The following is a 24,933-nucleotide window of genomic DNA, read 5'->3' on the forward strand; positions in this document are numbered from 1 at the left end:
AGTCACAGTTCCTGCCCTGTGTTCCTCACTTCACACATTGGTGGCCCACAGGACATTTATAGCCTGCAGTTATATATATATATATATATATTTTTTTTTTTTTTTTTTTTTTGGTTCTCTACTTTTGGCCTACATAACGTTTAAAAATGTTCTTGACTTGGTTGCCAAATTGAAAAAATAGGAGTACTTCACATAAAAGTCCTTATTTCTGGCTTCTCCCGAATCGGAAGTTCTGGTGACCTCAGGCCTGCCTAAGGCCCTCGGGGTGACCCGGAGGCTGGGGGATGGGACCCGGGCTTCGCGGTTCACCAGAGTCTCCGCCCCTGTCCTACCGGCTCCTGGTTAAGGCGGCCCGAGTCCCAGGGGGTTCTTACCGCGGCGTGAAGAGAGTGGGAAATGTCTTGAATGTCGAAAATGAGGAGACGCAGACCGCAGACCCGGTGAGGTGGCTGGAGGGCCACTGAGTTAGAGACCCCCCCCCCCAGGGTCCTCACAGACTTCCTCTTCTCTCCAGAGGAACACCTGTGCTCCCCAGCTTGGGGCTAACGGGGTGGGGGGGTTTGCTGGACGCCTGGACCTGGATGGAGCCCCCTCACTGGGCCTCCCCTCCCTAGAGGGGGCCATGCGCGCTTCTGGCGAGCGCTCCATTATTCACATCGGATTGGGGTCCCCTGGGCCCCCACTCCGAGCTTCCTGCTGGATCGAGGCAGAAGCTTCTGTAATTACATCTCCCTCCTGCCTCCCACCTCTCAGCCGGCACCAGCCCCGGTTGCATCATGTCTGTGGGAGCCCCGGGGGAGACTGGGGACAGAGAGAGCCAAGGATGAGCTGGGGAGGAGGGATGCCGGGAGGGAAGTTACCAGAGGATTCTGGAATTTCTCAGGCCGGGCATCCTTGCCTCTTAGAACCTGAAAGGCGAAGGAATCTCCAATTGCAGGACCTCAGAGGGCCGCCATGCTGGAGTCTTTCAACCCCGGGGGGCCAGATTCCTCTTCCCCTGTCCGGCTAGGATCCAGAGCTCTGCACCTCACGAGTGTAAGAATCTCTTGAGCCTAGACTGTTGGGATTTTTAGAGACCCTTTGAGCTTCGAAATCTTGGGGCTGTATAGCGGAGATCCCTTCTCCTGACTTCCTGACCCCGTGTGGGGAAGGGAGGGCGGGCAGGAAGGGAGGTCTACCTGGAGGAGGCGGGGGAGGCCGGATGAGCCGGACAGAGCAGGTCCCGGGTGACCAGCATCTATGCGTGCAAATCTGAATAATCTTGTTAGCGGGTATGACTTGGGAGCACGGGCTTCTGGTGACCCGCTGCTCTATCCGGCCAGCCCCAGCTGTGAGGTCAGCTCTGGGGTCAGAGCCAGGCCAAGAGGCAGAGAGGTGACCGCCTGGGGAAGTGATTGCAGTCAGCAGTCCCCTCCCTCTTCACCCCCAACCCCAAGGGCTGCCCCTGCCAGGCTGTCTTCCCTCTGTACCCCACAGGCCCTGAGCAGTGCTTGGTTCTGCTGAAGGGGTCTGGGGGCGGTCCCGAGCCACAACTGTGACCATCACTTCCTGGAGTCCTGTTTCTGAAGCCCCACCTCACTTGATTGTTGGATAACCCCTTCCCCCCCCCCAAAGACCCGGTTTATCCCCATGTTTCAGACGTGGCATCAGGCACAGGGCGGTGACATCACCTGGCCAGTGGGGGCTTGAGGTGGGAGTGGGGGCCGACGGATGAGCTCTTCCAGAAGCGACTGGAGGTGTCGGGAGGGGGCTTGCAGGACGGAAGCGAGGGGCGCACCCCCCGCCCCCCGCAAAGGCAGGGCAGGGACGACAGGGGAGAGCCCCCTGGAGCAGGGGTGAGAGGCAGAGTCTGGCGGGTAGGCAAGGGCCCATTTGCGGTGCAGGGAAGGGCGGTGGGCAGAGGAAAAGGGCCTCTGACTGAAGGTGTTGGGACCTGCCGATGAGGGACAGGTCAGGATGGGCACACAGCGGCTCTCTGCAGCGGCCAGAGGGCACAGGAGGACAGGTAGGCTTGGCAGGTGTCAGAGCTGACGCGGCTGTGCTCACTCCTGTCTGTGCGTGGGGCGGGGAGGGGTACAGGGTGGGTCCATGCTTCTCCCTTCTCCCGGGGCAAGGTCAGGAGGCTGGGAGCCAAGAGAGGGTTGGGCCCAGGACAAGGGAGGGGCGTGAGCTCAGCCGCAAGGCCAGATGCGGCCCAGGCAGGCAGCCGGAGGCCTTGGCCAACAAGCAAGGGTGGGGGAGACCTGGGGGGCGCAGATGACTCAGGGGAGGGCCTGCCGCTCCAGGCTCCAGCTCTGACCTTCCTCTCCCTCCCCCGTCCCCTTGCCGCACACCGAGGGGGGCCGTGGACGGCGCCCTGCCTCGGAGCCCCTCTGGGGCCCTCCCCCTGGGCACACAGTTAAGCGGGTGGGAGTCTGTGGAAGGAATAACTAACGACCGCCAGCAGTTACCTGAGGGCTGCCTGGAGGCGGGGGGGGTGGCTTCTGCCCCCACTGTCCACACCACGCCCCCAGCAAGCGCGAGGCAGCCACTCGAGGAAGGAGGACATCAGGGCCGAGCTAGACCAAGTCGTTGTCCGGAGTCACACAGCAAGTGGCCGGCGGCGGGTGGCGGAGGGGGGGGCTTTCCAGAACCCGTGTCTTCCCAAGGCGCCGGGCAGCAAACCTTCCCTTGCAAACCGACACGGGAGACACAGCCACGAAGAGGCCCACAGGCCCACGGTACCCAGGCGCCAACACCCGCAACAAGACGCGTCAACAGACACCGACGGGTGAGGGGACCTTCGAGGGAAGGGACACCAGAGTGCACACACCCACACACCCACACACTCACAGCGCTCTTCCAAGGCTCACCCGGGTGACACTAATCCCACACAGACCCGCACGCGAAGGTCACACGTCCACCACGGTCCTTGGCACACCCCGCCCCCGGGTGCCCACCCGCCCCCCCCCCGCCCCACCCTGCCCAGGTTCTGTGCCGGCCGGCGCCAGCTGTCCCTGGGCTGTCCTCTCCTCTGCCCCTCTGTCCGCGGTCCTTCTGGGGACGCCTGAGTGGCGTTCGACCAGTGCGAGAGGGAGGAGGCTGACTCACCCACCCGGGGCGGCTCCTTCCCACGGTTCCCCCGGCCCGTGGAAGCCGCCCGCCCCTTCATAGCACAGCTGGGGCGACCTTTCACCCCAAGGCACCTGCAGGAAGAGGAACCCTTTGTGGCCCTTGCTGTGGGCGTGGCCCCAGCTGGGCAGGATGTCAGGGTTCCCGGAAAGTAAGTGGAAGTGTGTCCAGCACTGACATTGGCCCCGGGACTTCCGGCCCCCAGTGGCACAAGTGGATAAACTGAGGCCTGGAAGGGGGGCAGGGTGTGTGAGGCCTCACTGGGCATGGGAGCAGAGTGGACTTCCCGAAGGCTTCACATCCCCCGTGGGGACAGGAAGCCAGTGGGAGGGAGCCTCCAGGAACCGGAGCTACCCCCGCCCCCCCCCCCCCCCAACTCCCCTGATGCTTCGACAGGACAGAAGCCTGCCAGGCGTCATCTTTCATTAATATGATACAACTTCCTGAGTTCCCTCTGGTCTGTCTGGGGACCGCAGAGCATGGGGCGGTGGCAGGTTGGGGGGGGGGACCACATAGCTAGGAGGCCTGAGGCCCATACACACGGGTGCTTCCCCCCCTCAGAGCCCCTGCTATGGCCGAAGCTGAGGCCGGAAGCCGGGATGCCAGCTGGGCACGGGCGATAGGGAGAGGGGGAGAAGGGGTGCGGGGGTTGTGGTCACTGAGGGGCCTGGGTACAGAGAGGGGAAGTCTGCAGCTACCCAGGGTCCGGCCCTGGAGATCGGGAGCATCCCTCCTGGCCTTGGACATAAGCCAACACGGGCACAGGCTCTCTCCTTGTGACAAAGGGGGCTCTGGGATGGGCCACTGGCCGCGGTTGGCCGCCAGGCCCGTGAAGCTGGTGTTAGTTAGTGGTGGGATGGGGACAGGAGCTCAGGGCAAATGGAGTTTGTCATCCCTCTACTCAAACGGGCCTCCCCTAAGGGGTATCCGACAGGGTCTCAGGCCCTTAGGGGCGGGGAGGCTGAATGGGGAGCCGTTGACTCAGTGGGAACCAGGACCAGTTACCGGCTGTGCTGGAAGCTGGGACACGCAGACCGACCACACTGGCCCGAGGGCGGCGGTGGCCGGGGGTGTGTTTGGGGTGTGGGAGAGAACCATGTGACAGTGATGTTGGAGTCTTGGACTGCTGTCTGTGGCCAGAATTATTCCTGGAAGTCAAGGTCACCAGAGCTTGGCCTAAGGGCCTGGGATTGCTGGAGCAAGAAGCCGGAGGGTGGGAGGGCGCTCCCCTTTGGTGCTCTTGGAAGCCCCGGGTACCCCCCCAACCCCCCACTCCCCGCCCCCGACGGCGGGGACACCAAGTCCCAAGTCCCTCGAATCCCTCTTCCCAGACTCAGCTGGCTGGGTGAGCTTGCAAGTTGGGATGGGCTCCAGGGACTGGCATTTTTTCCTCTGGCTCGGCCACCTCCTTCTCCAGCCTTCTGGAAGGAGCGAATTGTGTCCGGGGAACAGAGATCGCAGTAATGCCTGTAAAACACTACATCGGGGAGGAATTTCCTGGTCATGTCTCAATCCCTGGGCAGTGTCCTAACCCCGGGGCCCGGAGCCCAGAATGGATCCCAGAGGCCACCCCCAGACGGCCTCTCGGACCGGTCAGCTGTGCCCCTTAGGTCTTGTCCCGGTGTGCCCCCGAGTGTGACATTCAGTGGTCCCCACGCGGGGCCACCGGGGAAGGGAGAAGAGCAGACAGAGACCCTCCTGCGAGGAAGTGGCAGGTGGCTCAGTGAGGGCACCTGGACCGGGCAGGGGAGATGGAGAGAGCCCCAGGTTGGGGAGGGGTGCCTCTAGAGCAAGCAGGGGAGGGGAAGGCGGGGCAGAGGGAGGAAATGAAAAAGCCGGGCCAGGCGAGGAGGGAGGGAGGGAGGGAGGAGGAGGGAAGCAGGGAGAAGCTGACACACACAGACCAACACAGACAGACACAGACCTCGGCTGACAGGAGAGCGGGGGACAGAGGAGGCACTGAGAGAGAAGGCAGACAGAGGTGCGGTGAGGCGGGGAGAGAGAGGGAGAGGCAGAGGCAGAGAAGGGGTGGGCAAGGGAGAGGACAGAACTGGGAGACGGAAGGGGGAAAGACAGGGAGAGAGAGGAGAGAGGCAGACAGACCGACGGGTGGACCTTGGGGTTGACCATGGGGAGGGCGGTGGGCATCTGAGTGGGGCTCGGGGGGGCAGACCCGGCTCCCCCTCACCCCCCCCGCCCCCTCGGGACCCCTCTAGTCCAGGAGGCAGGGGGGATGGCGGATTCGTGCAGGAACCTCACCTACGTGCGGGACTCCGTGGGCCCAGCCACCAGCACCCTGATGTTCGTGGCGGGCGTGGTGGGCAACGGGCTGGCACTAGGCATCTTGGGGGCGCGGCGACGGTCACGCCCCTCGGCCTTCACCGTGCTGGTCACCGGACTGGCCGTCACCGACCTGCTGGGCACTTGCTTCCTGAGCCCCGCGGTGTTCGTGACCTACGCCCGCAACAGCTCGCTGCTGGGCCTGGCCCGGGGCCGCCCCGCGCTCTGCGACACCTTCGCCTTCGCCATGACCTTCTTCGGCCTGGCCTCCACGCTCATCCTCTTCGCCATGGCCGTGGAGCGTTGCCTGGCGCTCAGCCACCCCTACGTCTACGCCCAGCTGGACGGGCCGCGCTGCGCCCGCCTCGCCCTGCCTGCCGTCTACGCCTTCTGCGCCTTCTTCTGTTCGCTGCCCCTGCTGGGCCTGGGCCAACATCAGCAGTACTGCCCGGGGAGCTGGTGCTTCATCCGGATGCGCGCCACGGAGCCGGGCGGCTGCGCCTTCTCGCTGGCCTACGCCAGCCTCGTGGCCCTGCTGGTGGCCGCCATCGTCCTCTGCAACAGCTCCGTCACCCTGAGCCTCTGCCGCATGTATCGCCGGCAGAGGCGCCACCAGGGCTCGCTGGTGCCCGGGCCCCGGGCGGGAGAGGACGAGGTTGACCACCTGATTCTGCTGGCTCTCATGACGGGCATCATGGCCGTGTGCTCCCTGCCTCTCACGGTGAGTCCTCTCCGCAGCTGGAGGGGGAGGGGGAGGGGGAGGGCGGCACTCGGCTCCGTCCTCCAGCGGTTGCGCCCGTTTCACGGATGGGGACGCTGAGACCCCCCCGACGAGGCCGGAGGCTTTGTCCGTGGCCAAGCAACTCCCAGCTTTCTGGAGAAGTCTGTCCCCCTCCCACCCCCACCCTGTGCTTCTGCCCTACTGGACCCCTGCTGACCCCTGGTCTCCCAGCCTTGCACATCTCCGGCACCCCTCCAAACACACCCCAACCTTCCCCTACCCCCGCGGTGATGACAAGATCCACCGTTCATTGCGCGCTTGCTCTGGGTCCACCCTGTGCTCTGCGGTTTACAAATTCTCTCCGGAATAATCTTCAAATGACCCGTTGCACCCATTCCACAAGCACTTAGCAAGGAACGGAACAAAGTTCCTGTCCCGTCGCTATTTTTACCGGTGGAGGGTCATGTGTCTTGCCCACATTCACAGAGAGCCAGGTCTGGACCCCAGATTCCAGGGTCTGCTTCCCCCCCACCCCGGCCCTTCCCACCCTAGCCCCACTCTCCCAGCCTCGCCCCTTCCCTGCAGAGCCCCTGCCTGCTTCTCTGGGGAACTGGAACGTGGCAAGGCCACCTGGTCATCCGGCCCTGTGTTCTGGGCCTCGGCTTCTCTTTCTGTAAAATGCGAGGGCTGGGCTCGTTTTGGGGGCCGTCCAACCTTAGGGGGTGGGGGTTATGGACAACTCAGAGGCTGGAAGGTGTGGACACACACACACACACACACACACACACGCAGGGGCCACGGCCCCGGGACACACCCACACAACCCCAGCTCTGTCCCTCTAGGCTGGTACTTTCCTGGGACTTTCTCTCCCTCTGCGCCCCGGATGCATTTCTCACTTAGGTTACATCTTATCTTATTTCCTTCCTTTTCTAAAGGCCGCCCCTCCCTGATTCCTGCCAGTGACCCAAGTGGAAGGCGGGGCGTGAGGGCAGGGGCGCGGGGGGGGGGGTTCTCGGGTGCTTCTTAATGCCCTCGCCCTGTCCCCAGGTCCGAGGCTTCACCCAGGCCATCGCCCCGGACAGCAGCGAGGTGGGGGACCTCCTGGCCTTCCGGTTCAACGCCTTCAACCCCATCCTCGACCCCTGGGTCTTCATCCTCTTCCGCAAGGCTGTCTTCCAGAGGCTCAGGACCTGGTTGTGCTGCCTGTGCCCCAGGCCTGCCCACGGCGACTCGCAGACACCCCTCTCCCGGCCCGCCTCGGGGAGGAAGGACTCGAGGGCCCCCACTGCTCTTGGGGGGAAGGAGGAGAGATGGGTGCCCCTGTCAGCCTGGGGCGAGGGGCGGGGGGGACGCTTACCCCAGGCACCGCGATCCGCCAGCACCACGGGAACGTCATCCAAAGAGGGGTCGGCGGCGGCCTGCTCCCTCTGCTGACCCGGCTGCCGCGATCTCCTGCCCTGTGTCCCGGAAGCAGGAGCCGGACACACAGGGGCGGCACGGCCGCTGGTGGACAAGTGGGGATGAGTCTCGGGGTCCTTGTCTGCTGGAATCTCGACCCCCTGAATGCGGGGGGTGATCAGCTGCTATTCCCCTATGTTATGTCTCCTTCTTCAGGGTGGCCACGGCAGGCTCTGGGAGAAGAGGGAGGGACAGAGGGGACGTTTGTCCTGGAACACAAAAAGGACAGGTCTCTCAAAATAACCGAGGGCCTGGCCGGCCCGCTCTGGTCCTCGCTTGCCCATCTATCTCACTGTCTAAATATTTAGAGGGCGGGAAAGTTCCAGAAGCTTCTGTGCACTCAGGTCTGCCCTGGTTCAGGTTCTGGCTCTGATCCTCATCCCTTCGGGGTGCTTGGCTGGCCCGCCCCCAAACCCCAGGGGACATCCCTGCCCTCTCCCAGGCCACTCCAAAAGCCACCCTCTCTGCTGCCTCATGAGAACCAGAGATTCTTGGACAAGCTCCCTGCCTCCCCTCACTCCTGATTTCCCATCAGACGTGGAAGAGATGGGGCGGGGGGGGGGGGACCGGAGGAAGGAGAGATTGTCATATGCTAGGTGGCACTCCGGACACGTGCCTGGGAAGCTGCATGGCTTGGTGGCCTGCGAGATGTGGACTGTGGGGGCGGGAGCCCGGGTGCTGGCGGAGACGAGGGCGGCCCGAGGACAATGGCACGGGAGTTAAGGATCCCAGGGACCACCCGGGCACAGGGACGCAGACCCAAGTCCCTGGGCCTGTCCCTGAGTAAACAGCCGCCCGCTTACTTACAAAGCCTGACCTCAGCTCATGTGTCCTCGGAGCCCTCACAAAAATGTCATTGATTCCTTCCACAGATAGCGGGCACTGACTCTGCAGGTGTTGGAGACCCTAGACCAGTCTCTGCCCCGCCCCGGGACTCCGCTGGGGTGATCGCCAGCCTTCTGGCTTCTGGCTTCATGGCCTCCGCCTGCCCACAGAGAGGCCCGAGATCAAGGGTGCTTGGGAGGGAGCTGACTGACAGGAAAGGAAGTGGTGTTGGGGGTGGTAGGCAGTGAATAGAGGGACAGCCGGGACAGCCTTTTCCCCCCAGTCCCTCCCAGTTCCCCTTTGTAGTTGCTCTAGGGTTAAAACCATAAATATGTACCTGGGGAGGGACCGGAGAGGGAGGCATGGGCTTCCCATAGAGATAACAGCAGCTGACATCATTGAGTCCTCTGCTCTGCCGGGGGGCGGGGGGTGCACCCTCTCTCCAGCCTGCTCTTCTTGGAGCCTTTCCACAGAAGCTGGAGTCAAGGCCCAGAGAGGGCCATCGCCAGCCTTGGGTCACACAGCGAGGAGGAAGCACCGTCGAAGGGTGCAGTTGATCTTTCTATCTCCGGAACCCAGCTCGCTTGGCTAGTGGCGGTGCCTCCCTGGGCCCTGGCTTCCTTTTGTGCAGAAGGGCGATGATAACGTAGCATTCAGTTCACAGGGCTTTGCTCAGGATGACCCCGTTCCCCCTGGAAAGCCGCGTAGCACAGTGCTTTCCTGGAATAAATACCCCAAGACGCGTTACTGTTATTGCCACCCTTGTCGCTGCTATTGTTGTCTGCGGCTTGAAACATGGGTTGAGAAAAAGCGACACTTTGCTTCCGTTGTTTCCCCATTTCTTTTTTTTGTTTTGTTTTTTTCCCCAGCCACTATGACTTGAATCACATTACCGGAGAAAGAGGGGTGTCTGGGAGAGTTAAAAAATAGGTCCAGGGGCGCCTGGGTGGCGCAGTCGGTTAAGCGTCCGACTTCAGCCAGGTCACGATCTCGCGGTCCGCGAGTTCGAGCCCCGCGTCGGGCTCTGGGCTGATGGCTCGGAGCCTGGAGCCTGTTTCCGATTCTGTGTCTCTCTCTCTCTCTGCCCCTCCCCCGTTCATGCTCTGTCTCTCTCTGTCCCAAATAAATAAATAAATGTTGAAAAAAAAATAAAAAAAAAATAGGTCCAGACGATCGTCTTTAATGGCCATGGGCTTCCTTTTGGGGTGATCAAAACGTTCTGGAACTAGGTAGCGCTGATGGTCGTACAACACTGAAAATATACTAAACGTCTCTGAATTGTACGCGTTAAAATGGTACATTTTATGTTATGGCCATTTACCACCATAAAAAAAATGCTAAACAAAATGCTAACGTGATGCTAAAAAATGCTAAAAAAAATCGAGCGTGTGTAGAAACTTTTATGACAGTCTTGCCAGAGTGACCTCTTGGTTGAATTTAATAATCAAAAACTTGACTTGTACAAAAACCAAACGGGGGGGCCAAGAAACATCAGGTGGTCTGGCTTTTGTCGCCAAACCTGGCCCAGCCTCAGTGAGAACCCACCCAAAGGGCCCTTGGAGGGCGGTGGAGAAACGATGGGGGGGGGGTGGAGGGATTGCAGAGGCGCATTTTGGGTTGGAGGCCAGGGAAAGGGGGCCTGCCTGTCCAGGCAAGACCCCCAGGGGGCGCCCGTCTCCTCTCTCTGTGCTGTCTCGGAAAGTGGGTCAGTTCTGTCTGGCCTCTTAGGGCTCCCTCAATGGCAGCACAGGGCTGGGCAGTTGAACCCACAGCTTCCAAGCCTGAGGTGGGTGCTATTGTCATCCCCATTTTTCAGATTTGGCTTAAAGGGAAGTGAAGATTAAATACCTAAGATGGCTTTTTTTTTTAAATGTTCATTTTGAGGTGGGGGAGGGGCAGAGAGTGACAGAGAGAGAGAATCCCAAGCAGGCTCCGAGCTGGCGGTCATCGCAGAGCCCAAGGTGGGGCTCGATCCCACCAACCGTGAGATCATGATCTGAGCCGAAATCAAGAGTCGGACGGCGCCCCTTGGGGCTGGTTTTCTGCTGGTTTTTAACCACCAGGCCTGACTTCTCAAGAATCTGTCCCCCCTCTGCATCCCACTGTTTAATCGCCGACCCCATCACCTCATCTTCCAGGCCAGGGGTTTTCAAGCATTCCTCGCCCCAGCTCCCAGCAGCCCCCTCCGGGATGATTTGGAAACTCCTCTCCTAGCTGGTGTCCTGACCCCTGACTGCCGGTGTAGTCTCTTCCACAGTCCCCAGCCGAGCGGTCATTCCCCTGCTTGCCAAGCTCCGAGGGCTCCCTCTGGTGGCGGCCAAGGGACAGCTCCCTCCCTGTCTTCTCAGCCACAGCAGACAACCAAGGTTTCCCCGAGGCCTGCGCAAGACCTATGTGGCCTCCACCCCTTTGTTTATTGAGCTCACCCTGGAACAGTGTTTCCCCTTTTCCAACCCTCAAAAGCACCCTGGCCCTTCAGGTCCTGCTTAAACTATTCCTTCTTTTTTCTTCTTAAAAATTATGTTTTTAAGTAATCCCTACACCCAAAGTGGGGTTTTTGAACTCACAACCCTGAGATCAAGAGTTGCATGTTCCACCAACCGAGCCAGCCAGGCGCCCCACTCCTCTTCCCAGAAGACTCACTCATTCCTATCTCAGCACTCTCGGCACTTTTGGGGCAGGTCCAGACTGTGGTGCTGGGGACACAGCAGTGACAGAGACAGCCCTGGCCCTGTTCTCCTGAGGCCCATAGTCCAGCGTGGGCGGGGCTGAGAGATGGGGGGTGGGGTGCAGTCTACGGGGACACCAGGGAGGGCTTCTTGGAGGAGGGGGTGGCTGAGTGGGACCTGAGGATTGCCAGAAAGTGAGCCCGGGAAAGAGGAATGTTTCTGTCCTCAAGGTGCTGTCTCTGGCCTCAGCCTCCTGCTCATCATTAACTCACCAGATTCCCTGCAGCCCCCTGGGTGGGGGGAGGGGGCCCAAGGCTGCTCTGTGCCTGCTGGGGATGTAGCAGTGACGGGACACTACCTCGGCCCCATCTCACTCACTTCCCAATTGGATGACATCACAGAACTAAGCCTCACGCTAAGCAGAAAAGATACAAACTTGCAAGCTGGGATGTGCTGAGAGCGCAGCACCTCTGGGAGAGCAGAGCCGAGGGGCCTGCTAGCGTGGAGTGGGTGTCAGGAAGCGAAGGAGACTTTGTTCGTTTATAACTTCATTTTAGTGGTTTTGGACTTCCTCTGGGAAGGCACTCGGCCTGACCCACAGATGGGACTGGTGCGCGCGCGCGCGCACACACACACTGGTCTCCACCAGGGGCAACTCCGGGGCTTTCTACAGCCATCGCCCCACCTGCTGGTCACACTGGGGATGACACTTAGTGGTCCCAGTGGCCACTACCGGCGGGGGGGGGGGGGGGGGGGGGGGAGGGGAGTGAGGGAGCCCTGGGTGGGCGCCCCCCACCCCCCGCTGGGTCACCTCAGCTAGTCACCTTCGAAGGACAGGTTTGAACTGGCCTGGCAGACCTGCGAGTCTGAACTGGAAATGATTCCCATTCCAAGCATCTCTCTACTCGGGGCTGGAGTCAGCTCCCTCAGTGCCTGCCTGGTGTCCATTAGAAGCTCCGAGTGCCGTCTACGTGTCTTTGATTAATAAAGAATGGGAAGGCGAAGTCATGATTATTTAATAACGCAGCCTGTCTGGGAGTAAAAGTCTTTCAAAACATAGGGCCCAAGGGGGAAAAACGATGACGGGCAGTAGAGCAGGGCAGGCAGTGCGAGGCGAGGCGGTGGTTAAAAGCATTGGGTGTTTGGGAATCCGAATGATCTGGGGTTTGGGGACCCGGTTCGGCCACGTCCAAGAAGTGTGGTGCAGGAGGCTTTACCCGCCCGGGGCCCTCCAGATTTTGATCATTATTTTAGGGCCAGATGCCCCGGCGCAGAGCACGGGCACCCCAACTGGGTGCGGAGTCTCGTTCGGACTCAATCTCGCCCGTGCGCCAATTAAATGAGATGTGTCTAGAAAGTGGTTGGCACAGCCCTCTGAAGTCGGTGGGTTTTTTTTCTTTAAATATATTTTTTAAATATTTACTTTTGAGAGAGAGCATGAGCAGAGGAGGGGCAGAGGGAGGAGAGAGAAGTGGACTCACTCGAAGCAGGGCTCGAACTCCTGAACCGTGAGATCATGACCTGAGTCGAAGTCAGATGCTTAACCGACTAAGCCGCCCAGGTGCTCTGAAGTGGATGTTTTTATGACCTCCCTTTTACGGGATCATTACTATTTTCCATTCTGCAGAAAGGTAAACTGAGGCCCACAGGTTATCAGGTAGGAAGTGGCACAGACGGACTGACCTTGAGGTTTGGCGAGCCCGTGGACTCACTGTAGCGAGTGCTCACACGGCTTGGAGCCCAGTTCCGTGGGTCACCAAAACTTGTCTTCCTCTCAACTGTGAGACCAGAATTTTCCACAGGTGTCCTGGCAGCTAAGAGGGCAGCTGCCCTCTCGGGGGTGGGGGTGGGGGTGGGGGTGGGGCAGGCTCTCATCCATCACACTCCACCTTCTCCACTGCGCCAGAAGGCAAACCACAGCCAGAGGGTAGAAAAAGGGGGCCCAGAAGCTGGGGCTCTGGAAGAATGGCCTGCTGCTCCTGACTTGCGCACCCGCGGCGCTGGGCTCCGGCGACTGGCCCACGGCGGGAAGGCCCAGCCCTGGCCTGAGGTCTCTGCCACCAGGAAGGCCCCCGAGGTTGGGCCCCGCTGCTGGCCTTCTCTAACCTCCCAAGGCCAGGGATGGGGCAGCGAAAAGTAGGTTTTTTTAAAATTCCACTCGGTTCAGTCCGTTTCCCTCCTGCCAGGTGGAGGAGGTGGAGTGTGGGCGGGTCAGAAGTTAGACCCTGTCCGTTAGCGGTTCATCCCCTGCACCCCCGGCAAGGGGAGCAGGTGGGATTTGCAGTTGGGGGCGGGGCTCATGTTTTGCGGAGGATGGTTCCGCGCCTCCCCTACGGAACCACCGGACCCTGTTTCTTTGCACCCCTGTGTCGTTTGGGGCTCGTTTCAAATCTCGTCCCGCGCGCCCGTGCCCTCTCGCCCCCTCCCAGTGAATGTCACCTCTTCCCCAGAGCACCCTGAGAACCCCCCAGCTGGGCCTCGGCCAGCTTGCTGTTGCCAGCTTGGGTCTGCCTCCCTGCTGTTCCCTGGGACGGCCTCCCTCCCAGTGTGAGCGCTCATCCTTCGGGTCTGGGTCTCGGCTCGATGGGACGGGCTGCTCTCATGGCCCGAACTGGCCTCAGGCCTTCCCTGGCCTCATCTTGGGCTCCCTCGCCGGCCGGATACAGGGGTCGGTGCACCCCCATCACTATGGTGAGCGCGCAAAGTTGATGGGCCACGCGGCCGGATCAGTATCCCGCCCTCAACGACCCGGACCCGTGAAATCTGGCTGGGATCAGAACTCCAGCCCAGAGGTCCCCTCTCGGCAGCCAGTGACAAGGACGAGGCTCTTGAGTGAGCATGGAGGAAAGGCTCTTCCAGGGCAGGGCCGCAGGGCCCACGCAGGGAGCAGGCCCAGAAACAGAGGCGAGAGGGGAAGACCCCAGTCAGGTAGTCACTGTATTTTATTGGAAAACATTGATATATATTTTTCTTCACAGCTTGAACTGAACACAATATTGCCCGGTTTAAAAAAAAAAAAAACAAAAAACAAAACAAACAAACCAAAACCTAAACCAAAACACTCCGAAAATGTCCACAGCCTCACGCCTACCTGCCCTTAACCCTCAGCTCTTGGCTGGGTCTCCCACTACGCCCCGTCCCTCCCCTCCCCTCCCCTCCCCTCCCCAGAGGCTGAGAGCCAGAGGGTGGGTGAGGAGATTCTCAAAGCTGGGCAGGTCCCAAGAAAAGCCACTCGAACGACCTGGGGGCGGGGTGTGTGTGTGTGGGGGGAGGGGGGGGCAAGATGAACTGAACAGAAAAAGGAAAAGAAGAATCCAGACGACCGAACTGCCCACATTGACTTACTTGTCCCAGAGGCGAAAATCAGAAGCAAGGTCACGGATCATGCTCTCCGCTGGGGGAGCGTGGGGGCAGGCAGGCGGGCGAAGGGAGAGAGGGCACAGAGACAGCACGGATGTTAAGGAGCCAACCAAGTCACCACGGAGAAGCGGGAGGGGCCGGCTGGCCAGTCCTCCGGGCAGCTAGCCGACAACACCGTTTTATTGCAGGTATGTTCTCTCGAGAGCGTGGTGGGGCTCGCCTTCCCTCTCCCCACCCTTCGGCTAGCCCGGCAGGGTCTTTGACAGAATTACTCTTAAGGGGCATAAAGAAAAAAAGAAAGAAAGAAAAAAGAAAACCAAACCCAAAGGATAACCTGTACATTACAAAGCAACATCCCCACATCCGTTCCAGCGAGGGGACCTCGGTGCGGGCGGGCGGGCGCCTCATGGCGGAGCGGCATGGGACGTTAGCACCAGGTATTTACAGAACAGCCGGAGATCGCTTTCGAATCACGGGTGTGGACAACCTGCAGAGCGGCCCGGCCGGGCGGCCCCCCCCCAGCCCAACCTCAGGAAGTCGATCGGATGGTCTCAGAACAGCGGCCGGTGGGATCTGAGTGTGGTCCGCTCTGTCCGTCCCCTTCGGCGAGTCGGCCCCCTCGACTGGTAAAAGAACACCGGCTTCCAGGACTCCCTTGCCCCTCGACCCCCTCCTGGGCCACAGCCAGTCAATACCACAACTCCTCAACTCCCCCCAAGTCCTTCTGGAACGCCTCTCTCGGCACCCCTGCCCCAAAAGGCTGCCGGGATGTGCACACGGAATCACGGGGCTGGTTGCATGCAACAGTAAAAGGCATGCTCTTCTGTCCGGGTGAGGCCTCGTCCCCTCCCTAGCAGGTCCCGGGACGGGGCTGGCAGCCACCCGGCACCCAAAATAAGATGACACACGAAAGGAAACAAACCAAAACGGAGGAGAGCCCCCGGGCTGGAGGAGGAGGGCAGAGGCTCCCCTCAGGGGAATGGGGCTTCGTCTTATGAACGCATCAGGCCTCGGAAGATGTGAACGGAAGGGGGGAGGGAGAAAGGAAGGGACGGTGGGCACGGGAGGGAGGAGGCTCAAGGAGGGAGAAAGAGCAATCATGCAGCTTGGGACAAATCTTTTGTTGCTTTATCAGATTCTCAGTCAATCGACTGGTGTTTGCTAGAACCGGGGAACGCGGGGGAGTGTTGAAGAGAGCGCGCGCGCGAGAAGAGAGAGATCACGAGAGTGGGCATCACCAGCTGCCCGGGGGGCCTTCACTTGGCCGTCATCATCTGTACAAACTCTGTGGAGTGAAACGGAGAGCGGGGGGTCAGCGGGTGAGCGCGGCCGGGCCGGCGGCCCTCCCGGGCGCCAGGGGCCTGGGGCTTGTTCCCGAAGCCGCGCCTCGCGGCCGCTCCGGAGCGAGCGCCTGGCGTCAGCTCACCTTCATAGTTGACCTGACCGTCCCCGTCGATGTCGGCCTCTCTGATCATCTCGTCCACCTCCTCGTCGGTCAGCTTCTCGCCCAGGTTCGTCATTACATGACGGAGCTCGGCAGCGCTGATGTAGCCGTTGCCGTCCTGGGTGTGGGGACGGGGAAGGGCTCCGAACCTGAGGCTCCGACGGGGGGGGGGGGGGGGGGGCCCAGGGGGAGAGGCAGCAGGGCGGGGACCGGCAGGCACCCATGCTCAGCAGGGGAAGGGGGGCCTCCCGAGGCCGCGCGGCAAGCCGGCACCGGGAACCGTGCCTCGCGGAAGCGGTGACCCGGGGCCCCAGCCACCCGTCTCTCCGCCGGATGCCAGAGCCACTCCGGCAAAAGACCGCTTACCTTGTCGAAGACGCGGAAAGCCTCTCGGATCTCCTCCTCGCTGTCTGTGTCCTTCATCTTTCTGGCCATCATGGTCAGGAACTCCGGGAAGTCAATGGTCCCGTTCCCTGGAAGCGGGGAGAAGGGAGTCGGGAGCGCTCTTGGCCCGGACCCTGGGAGGCCACACCAGAGCCCCGGCAGCGGCGGCACCCGCTCATCCGTCACCCCTAGGAAGGTGCCCCAGAGTGGGGCCGTCCGCCCGCGCCACGGGGCTCACCATCCGCGTCCACCTCGTTGATCATGTCCTGCAGCTCTGCTTCGGTGGGGTTCTGTCCCAGGGACCTCATCACCGTCCCCAACTCCTTGGTGGTGATAGTGCCGTCTCCATCCTTGTCGAAGAGGGAGAAGGCCTCCTTGAACTCTGGGGTACGAGAGGGAACGAAGCAGAGGTCAAGGACCACAGGGAAAACTCTCCGTGGACGAAGGCCAAGGGAGTCCGTCCTCCCTGAAGAAGTCAGAGCGAGACTTCTAGTCCGAGCCCCTCGCTTCGGGGCTCAGGGCAGACCCCTTCCTTCAGTCAACATTTATCGAGCACCTACTTTGTACCCGGTGGAGCTACCCGTTCCGCCAACCTAGCTCAGCGAGGACAGAGGGGGAAACACAGGCTGGCGGCTGCTCTTAGAGAATTCTACAGTTCTTGTTGGTCCCTGGCTTCAGCCTCTCCCTCAGATGATGAAACGGACTAAAGTCACGGAGTGGACAAGAGCCAAGAGAACTCCCTATCTGAAGTAGGCCGGCCAAGGCCAACCGGCTGGGAAGGGAAGGGGAGGCTGCAGAATGCCTTCGCCCGGCCCCGCGTCCCTCCCGACTGGTACCGCGGGCCCGGTTCCCCGGGCCGGCGCCTCCGGCTCCCCGAGGAGGAGCGAGTGGCCGCGTGTGACGCGGTGAGGGGGTGGCCGGCAGCGGGGTGCGGCCGACGGACGGACGGACGGCGCGTGGGGTGGGCGGAGGATGGAAGGAGAGGGGCCGACCGCCAAGCGGGATGGAGAGCTGGTGGCGCTGAGTGGGAAGGCCACAGCTGGGGACGCATCGGGAGCGGGGACAGAAGCACGCGGCTGCCGCCCTCCCACCGGGCCCATTTTCGCACCTGGGGCTCCCTAGGGAACAGATGCCTGGCAGCCTATTCCCAGGGGGTGTGGGCCGGGGTGACGTGGGGGACACTTTGCTAATGGGGACGGGGCGGAGAGCGTGCCGTTTGTGTCACACAAGGGCAGAGCTGGGGCGTGGGTGGCAGGTGCCGCGAGAGCCACACGCACAGCCGAGAGAGAAGCTGTGTCCCCCAGCCTCCGGGCCGCCGGGAGACGAGCCTCCCCAGGGAGACCGGGGAGGCCGGTCCCAGCGCCAAGGCCTTGCCGTTGCTGTGGAGGGCAGGGGGCGGGTCGTGGGGGCTCCCTGAGCTCACGATCACCCAACAGGGCGGTTCCCCAGCTCTCCTTGGCGGGTCTCCACAGCCACTGGGGGCCATTTCCAAACTGAAAGTGTGACCGACTGCAGGCTGGCGGGGGGAGGGAGGAGACGAAGGCAGGTGGACTCCGGCCTCCTCCCACTTCCGACGTGGGGCATTCAGTACTCATCACGCGGCCCGCCGGACCTGACGGCACAGCTGGGGTCTGGGGAGCTGCAGGGGCCCGTTCCGTGAGCCCCTCCCCTGTGTCTACTTCGTGCTGGCCCGCGGTCGTGGACGTGAACCGAGAGGTGCTTTCTGTCCTCGGCAGTGCAGTCTTGGAGAGGGAGACCGAGCGACCCGCTCGATCACACAAAAGTTCCTGCAGTGGTGACCTTTCTGGGCCTTAGGGGCCAGGTAGGTGGCCACAAAAATGAAGGAGATGGGGTCCCGGGATTTCTTCTGGCTTCCCGGGAGATGTACGGCCATTCGCTTATTCATTTATTTGGCCAACAAAACGTACGGAGCACTGACTATGTGCTGGGCACTGAAGATACGGAACGGACCCCCCCCAAAAAAAAGCCCCCAATTCAAGTTGCTCACACCTAGTGACAAGAGACACAGCGGGTAAAGATACAAAATAGTCTCAGATAGTGGGAAGAGCTACGAGGGGAGCGCCTGGAGTGACGTGCCGGGAAGCAAAGGAAGGTGATCTGAGACCGGGAGTTAGGGGAGGCCTCTCCAAGATGACATCTGAGCGGAGGCCCAAAGGATGAGGAGGGGCGAGGGGAAGCCGTTTCTGGCAGAGGAGAGCGGCTGCAAGCACGTGCAGAGGGGACTGCGGAGCGCAGGCGAGCGCAGAGGTGGGAGTGACGAGCCATCTCCTGGGAGGCTCCTAAAGTGGGACGGGAGCTCTGCAGCCCCCGAGGGAGGCTCGCCTGCCTTCGGAGCCCAACTGGAGCCCAACTGGCAGGAGCTGGGACAGACGGAGGGGTTCGCCCTGCAGCCGCGGGTTAACAAAGGCCCCCTGGATGACTCCAGCTCGGGAGAGGAACACAGACGTGGCATCTCAGGACCACGGGGGCTGGTGTAATCGGGGTGCGGTGCGCAAGTATCCACAGTTCCCCACGCTCAAAGCACAAGGCACGGCATTAAGCGACGTAGGGAACACACGAGCATATCTGTCGGGCGCTACTCCTGGCCGGGCGCTCGAAGGCCTTCCCGGGGCAGGACGAGGGGGAGGAGGGGAGAGGAGCTCACCTGCGATCTGCTCCTCGGTCAGCTGGTCAGCCTGGAAAGGCAAGGAGGAGAAAGTCAGTCACTGGGCCAGCCGGTCGGTCGCAGTCTCGCCGGCTCCGCCCAGCCCCCTCTGGTGAGGCCAGTTCCCCACGCCGGCCCACGCCAGCCCACGCACCCAGGCACCTCGGCAAAGGAGGCACGTGCCTGACGGGGCCCGAAGGAGAGCCGGGGTCTGGGAGAAAGTCTGGTGATTCAGGAAGCTGGGGCCTGAAGTGGCCTGGAAACCCAGGCTGCCCGACAAGGGCCCTGAGTAGGCTGCCCAGACCCAAGGGCTTCCGGTCTCAACCTAGCGTGCCTCGGGGCCACAGCGGCTGGGGGGCCCCAGACCAGCCGCTGGCACAGCACGGCCGCTGGGAGCCCCAGAGGCTGAGTGAAGGGAGCAGTTGCCCTGGAGGCCCGACCGTGCAGCTCTAGAAGGCTCCACACTGAAACAGGCCAGCCCTTGGGTAGGACAGAGGGAAGATGTCTGGGCTCTTCGCTAGTTTCTGTGTCACCTATTTGGAGGTGCCAGGTCTGAGCACAGTGGACCCAACTGGCAAAAATTCTCCTAACTGGTGGTGCTGAACGGCTCTGAGTACTTGACAGAACCCCAGGCGGGCCAGAGGCGGCAGCTGTGCGTCCCTGGCCTGTCCTGTGCTCTGTTCCATTTCTTCTGGAGGGGCAGGAGGGGCAAATGTTGGGGAGGGACTGCGGCGGCTGCGGCACAGCACCACCGGCAAAGGCTGGAGGACTGAAGTCAGCTTCCCCGGCTTCGCTGCAGTTTTTAACCCTTTCCAGTCCCGGCCACTCTGGGGACCGGCCAGTCGGTGGCAGGCAGCCCTTGCTGCATGCGGGGTTTGGGGGTGGGGCAGAGGAGAGGAGAGGCCGGGACCGGCTTCTGCACTGGTGTGCTGGGAATCAGCCAGGCCGGGGGACCTTCTGGACGAGGAGCTGGGGGCGGGGAGGGGGGGAGCCGGAGTCCCAACATTTAGCTCCAGGCGGCCAATACCCGAATTCTCCCTGGTTTTGGTGAATGCTGCTGACAAGGTGCCACCGGGCCTGGTGCCCAGGCGGCTGCCCCCTCCTTTGCTTCCACCGTCAGGGGGAAGGGGCTCCGCGTCCACGGCACGGCTCTCGCCGTGAGGCTGGACGCCCTCAAAACTGAGGCGAACTATCTGCATGGTGCTTCCAGAGCTTCCACCGGAAGCTAGCCACGACCCTCCCACCCCCACCCCGTCCCAAACACTAAGAACTGGTCACGTTAGAATTGGTCTGAGATGTCCCCTTTCCTTTCTTTTTTCTTTTAGATCTAAGGAAAGAGGAACTTGAGGCCAAGCCCCAAACAGGCGGAATGGGAGGGGGAAGCACAGTGATGATGAAAGAGAAAGAGACGGCTGAGGGAGGAGGGAGGAAAGAAGGTGGAGAAGGAAAAACACCACACGTGCACATTCTAGAAAAGTCCGAAGTCTAAAGGCGAGGAGGACGACCGGAGGGACGCTTCTGTACCGCCTTCAAAAAGGACTCGGGGCTGCTGGGCTCCTAAAATGCCGGCCCGGCAGCCCCAGCCCCCGAGCCCCCTGCTCGGCCCGCTTCCCTTGGCTCCCATGGGCAGAGCAGCCCGGTCCTGACACCCGAGGAAGCCGCCGGGGGGGAAAGGGAGAAGAGCGGATGGGCTTCTGGTTACCGAGGGCCAGGCAATGCCAGGGGAGTGGGAAGAGAGAGAGGAGGGCCGAGGAACAGTCCGGGGAGGAGGGCTGCCGTGCTACTGGTTCTCTCTCTCCCCCCCCGGCCCCGGATGGGGAGAGCCGGCCCCATCCGGGGCCTTCCACCCCTACTGCACCACGCTGCCTTCGGGCAGCACCGTCGGGGGCTGGGACAGGTTGACCGGAATGCCCGGAAGGGGCTCCGCAGGCCTGTGTCTGCCACTCCCCCCCCCCCCCCCCCCACGGCCAGCTGGAGGGTCCAGATGAGGTATGCCACGCGGGGTTCCGGGGCCGCTGCAAACAGGCGCGGCTCTGCCTGTAGAGCCTGTCAGACGCTCCCCCTCCCCGCACTAGGAGACCCTCTCCCCCGCCTGGTGAAGGAGAGGTCCAGCTCCCGAGCTCTCGATCTCAAAGCACGGTCACTGGCCAGAAGACCGATCACCCAAGAAATTATCATCGCCGGGCGGGCGGAGGTGGGGGGGGGCCCTCCTCGGGGTTTCTTCCCTTTCCAAATTCTGAAGATTTTAAGCTTTCACAAAAAGTGTCTCCAAGATCACCCAGCCGGTCTACTGCTTCCTTGGCCCTCATCCTAGGCTCCGGCCGGGGGCTGGACAAGAAAAAAAAAAAAAACAAAAACAACCCTTGGGGTGGGGGAGGGAAGAGGGTATTATTTCTCTGCCCTGACCCAGCCCCCAGCCAACGCCAGGGAGCAGTGTTAGATGAGATCAGAAACCAAGGCCAGGGCCCCTCACCCGGGCCAAGGTGGAGCCACAGCGCTCGGCCAAAGTCCAAGGCCGGTTCCCAGGGACTTGTCCCACCCATACCTTGCTGATTACAAACGGGAAGAGAAACCAGCTGGGGCCAAAGCTCAGGTCCCGTCCGGGACGTGGGGGGCCTCCTGGCACCCGCCGGCGCTTCTTCGGGGCCCCTCTAGCAAGTCCGGCCGGGGGAAATCGGGGTGATGGCAAGAGGAGCCACCGGGTCTGTGTCAGCAAGTGTGAGACCTGATACAAGCAGCGGCTGCTTGCGCTCCCCAGCCTTGCCAGGGAGGATGGCTGTGCACGGTTCCGAAGCTGAGCCTGGGGGGGCTGTGGGTGCTGTGGGTGGCAGGGCGCAGAAAGAGCTCGTCTGCTAGTTTTCTCCCAAAGCCCTGGCTGTGTGAATTCACAGAAGCGCCCGGGGAGGCCCCTGGGCGGAACAAGCGGCCTTCAGGCCGACGAAGGGGTCCCTCTGGAGGTCCGCTCGCTCGGTCCCAGCCCTGCAGCCCTGCAGCCCCCACCCCGAGGCCCCGGGAACAGGCGTCCGATTGTCACCGACGCCACACTGTACTGCACTGTCATTTGGCACAAGTGAGGAGAGCAGCACGGGGAGCGGGAGACCCGCAAGAAAACCGGGGCTCCTGTTTGGAAAAGGCCGCCCTCTTGGTCCGAAAGGGGCAGCGAGGGGGTGAGATTCTCCGCTTACAAGGCTGGCTCATTTGGTGCCTCCCAAACTTTGATCCCCCCACCCCCATTTCATGCGGCTTCAGTGCGCAATAAGGGGCCTGAACAACTCCGCCCACCTGCTCCCACTGCTGGGGCGCCTCCTGCCCAGCCCCATTCTTCCTGGGGAAGGGGGACCGTATGGCCACTCCCTTTGGCCTCTGCAGCCCCCTCCCCATCTACACGGACCAGTCTTTGTCCTGGTCTTTCCCTGGAGACTTCCAGGGCGCTAGCCACATCCACCTCCAAATCTAGGCCCACCTTGGCTGTCGTTCATCTTCTCTAACAACCCCCACCCCCACCCCCAGGCCTCCTTTCACCTCGCCTCCCACCACCGGAGCCAGAGTCCTCTCCCACCCCCACCTTCTGCTGGACCCAACACAACACTCAGCCCCAGCCCCCTCCCAAGAACACCAACCTCCCCAGTTCAACAGCCTCAACCCACTAGTAACCTCAGAGCCCTTTCTGGCCGCCCCCCAAATCAACCACGAGGCCTCCTGCTCCCCCACCACTGGCAGGCACCGGCCTCGCCATTCTCTCTTAACCACCTCGCCGACCCCAATCCTTTTCAGGCCCCGCAGGCTTCCAGAGCATCTTCTAACCTCCGCCGCCACCCACCGCAGGCTCTTCCTCCCCTAAGCTTGCACCTCGCCCTCCTCCTCCTTCCTCTGCAATGCCGGTCTTTGGAGAACCATCCCCCCCGCCCCCCTCCAGGGTCTGATCTGCAGAAGTCACCCCCATCCCTGCCCCTCTCCCCCACCCAGGTCCAGCTACACACGGCCCCCTCTCGGGAGCTCCCCGGCAGCCTGGCCTTCCTCTGATCTCCCTTCCCTGCATCCTTTTAGGACCCAAAGTCTTCATTAGGGCCCGGACACCCCCTCCTTCCCCAGCCAGTGTTTCTTACCTCGCCCCCTATGGGGTCCCAACACCCCACCTCAGAGACCAAACGCCCTTTCTGGCTCCAAACGCCCCCTCCGAGGGTCCAGATGTCCCATCCCGGGTTCAAACGTCCCCTTTGAGAGCTCGGGTGCCCATTTTGGGGTCTCAACACCCCAGCTGGTATTAAAAGTCGCTTTTCAAGCCCCAACCCCCCTTCTGGGATCCAAATGTCCCGCTCTGGGGTTGAACGTCCCCCGGGCCGAAGGGGGTCCAGAGGCGCTCGCCGGGGCCCCAACACTCCCCGTTCTGGGTCCCTTCGCCCCTTCGGGAGTCCTGCCCGCCGTGCCCGCCTCAGAGCCCCAGCTTGGGCGGTCTCCCAGCCTCACTCACCATGGCGAGGCCGGGGTGTCCGGAGCGCGGGGATCAAGGTTCCTCCGGCGGCGGCAGCAGCTGCAGCAGCTCGAGCTCCGCCGCGCGTCCGCGCCTCCACACTCACTGCCCGCAGCGCGCGCCGCCGCCGCCACCTCCCGCCCCAACGGTCCTTCAACGGCCGCCGCGCGCGCGCGCCCCGCCTCGCCCGGCCCCGCCCCGCCCTGCCCGCGCGCCGCCGCACTGCGGCTCCCACGGATCCCTCCGCGCCCCGCTCCGCACCGACGGGCCCGCGGATCCCTCGCGCCCACCCCGCGCAGGGCCGGGCTTTGCCTCCAGTCGCGCGCGCGCGCGCGCGCGGGCACGCGCCCCCGCCGCGGGACTACTTTCCGTGGCCGCGCGCCCCGCCCCCTGGGTCCCTTCCACTCGCCTCTCCGGCGGAGGGGCACCGCTCGGCGGCGCGTGATGCGTCCCTGTGTGAGCCGCGCCGCTATTGGGTCCGGTCCATGGCGGAAATGAGAGCGCGGCGCCGATTGGTCCGGCCTGCCCTGCAATGCGTCAAACTGGGGCGAGCCACTGCGCGGTCGTGGTGGGGAAGCCTGAAATATGTGGCTGCGGGCAGCCGTGAGGTGTAATGAGGCGAAGGGGGAGACTGTGTGGCTATTAGAGACGCAAGTATATTGTCCTGGTGGTCAGGGAATGGTAAAAGGGCTGGCGAAAGATGCAGAAGGCCTATCTCGGCCCTCCCCTCTCACAGGGGAAAGATGGTGCAATCCAAAATGCTGGGGTCTGGAAGCCCCGCCCCCAACTGGGCCCTACTGGCTGGCGGGGTCTTCAAGGTTGTGCTCGCGAGGGTTCCGCCTGTCGCGGCTGGTGTCTGCGCCCTGAGACACACCCCGCAGGTGTGCGGGACCACTGTCCCCGCGTCACGCGTGATCAGCTCAGAGTCTAGGAAACTGGGGCCGTCAGAGGACAGCCTCTGGGAACAGGACATTCATTCATTGACTTAACGAGCACGAATGGGGCGCGTGCTGTATGCAGCGACCTGTGTTGGGCTGGGCTGGGGAGACCATAGGTCCCAACCATTCTCCTTCTATCTCCTAGACCCACCCGAGTCTTGCACTTCTCCAAGGTTCCAACCATAGGAGGAAAGAGGATGCAAATATTAGCTGAAAACTGTTTACTGGAACTCCAAAACAACCTTGATTAGGAGCTGCCGGTTTTTAATGTGTCCCGCCCCTCATACCCCCACGATTGGCTGAGGAATGGACAAGGAAGTCAAGCTGGGCCAATCATTATGTCCCTCCTGGAACCGACTGTAGGCGGAATCAATGAGAGTCTTTCCCTGGGTTTTTGGCTGCAGGCTGGGGGGGCAAGAAGCCTTTTCCTTATGGGGGCCCCTGACTGATTCAATTGGTAAAGCATGTGACTCATGATCTTGGGGTTGAAGTTCGATCTCCACATTGGGCGTAGAGATTACTTAAAAATAAAATCTAAAAAACAAACAAACAAACAAAAAACCCACAACAAAAAACCCCACCGTTTCCTTATGCGTGGTGAGGCTTT

At 62.0% G+C, this 24,933-nt stretch overlaps 2 protein-coding genes and 1 long non-coding RNA gene across 3 annotated transcripts; 1 reads left to right on the forward strand and 2 right to left on the reverse strand.

The window, feature by feature from the left end:
- Positions 1–69: 69 nt before the first annotated feature.
- On the reverse strand, positions 70–2,941 carry LOC123382283. The gene is made up of 2 exons (XR_006590426.1): positions 1,179–2,941; positions 70–908 (listed from the first exon to the last, which is right to left on the reverse strand). It is a non-coding gene; the product is annotated as an uncharacterized LOC123382283 (long non-coding RNA).
- A 2,146-nt stretch (positions 2,942–5,087) lies between these two features.
- On the forward strand, positions 5,088–9,220 carry PTGIR (prostaglandin I2 receptor). The gene is made up of 2 exons (XM_006941088.5): positions 5,088–6,112; positions 7,160–9,220. Exons 1-2 carry the CDS (start codon positions 5,345–5,347, stop codon positions 7,544–7,546), a joined length of 1,155 nt encoding a protein of 384 aa, XP_006941150.3. The 5' UTR covers positions 5,088–5,344; the 3' UTR covers positions 7,547–9,220.
- A 6,310-nt stretch (positions 9,221–15,530) lies between these two features.
- CALM3 (calmodulin 3) lies at positions 15,531–23,541 on the reverse strand. The gene is made up of 6 exons (XM_023245109.2): positions 23,389–23,541; positions 18,918–18,948; positions 16,491–16,634; positions 16,235–16,341; positions 15,851–15,986; positions 15,531–15,709 (listed from the first exon to the last, which is right to left on the reverse strand). The coding sequence occupies exons 1-6, from the start codon at positions 23,389–23,391 to the stop codon at positions 15,681–15,683; spliced, it is 450 nt and encodes a 149-aa protein (XP_023100877.1). The 5' UTR covers positions 23,392–23,541; the 3' UTR covers positions 15,531–15,680.
- Positions 23,542–24,933: the final 1,392 nt, after the last annotated feature.

This window comes from Felis catus, chromosome E2 (genome assembly GCF_018350175.1).
Source record: "Felis catus isolate Fca126 chromosome E2, F.catus_Fca126_mat1.0, whole genome shotgun sequence".
Classification (NCBI taxonomy): Eukaryota; Metazoa; Chordata; class Mammalia; order Carnivora; family Felidae; genus Felis; species Felis catus.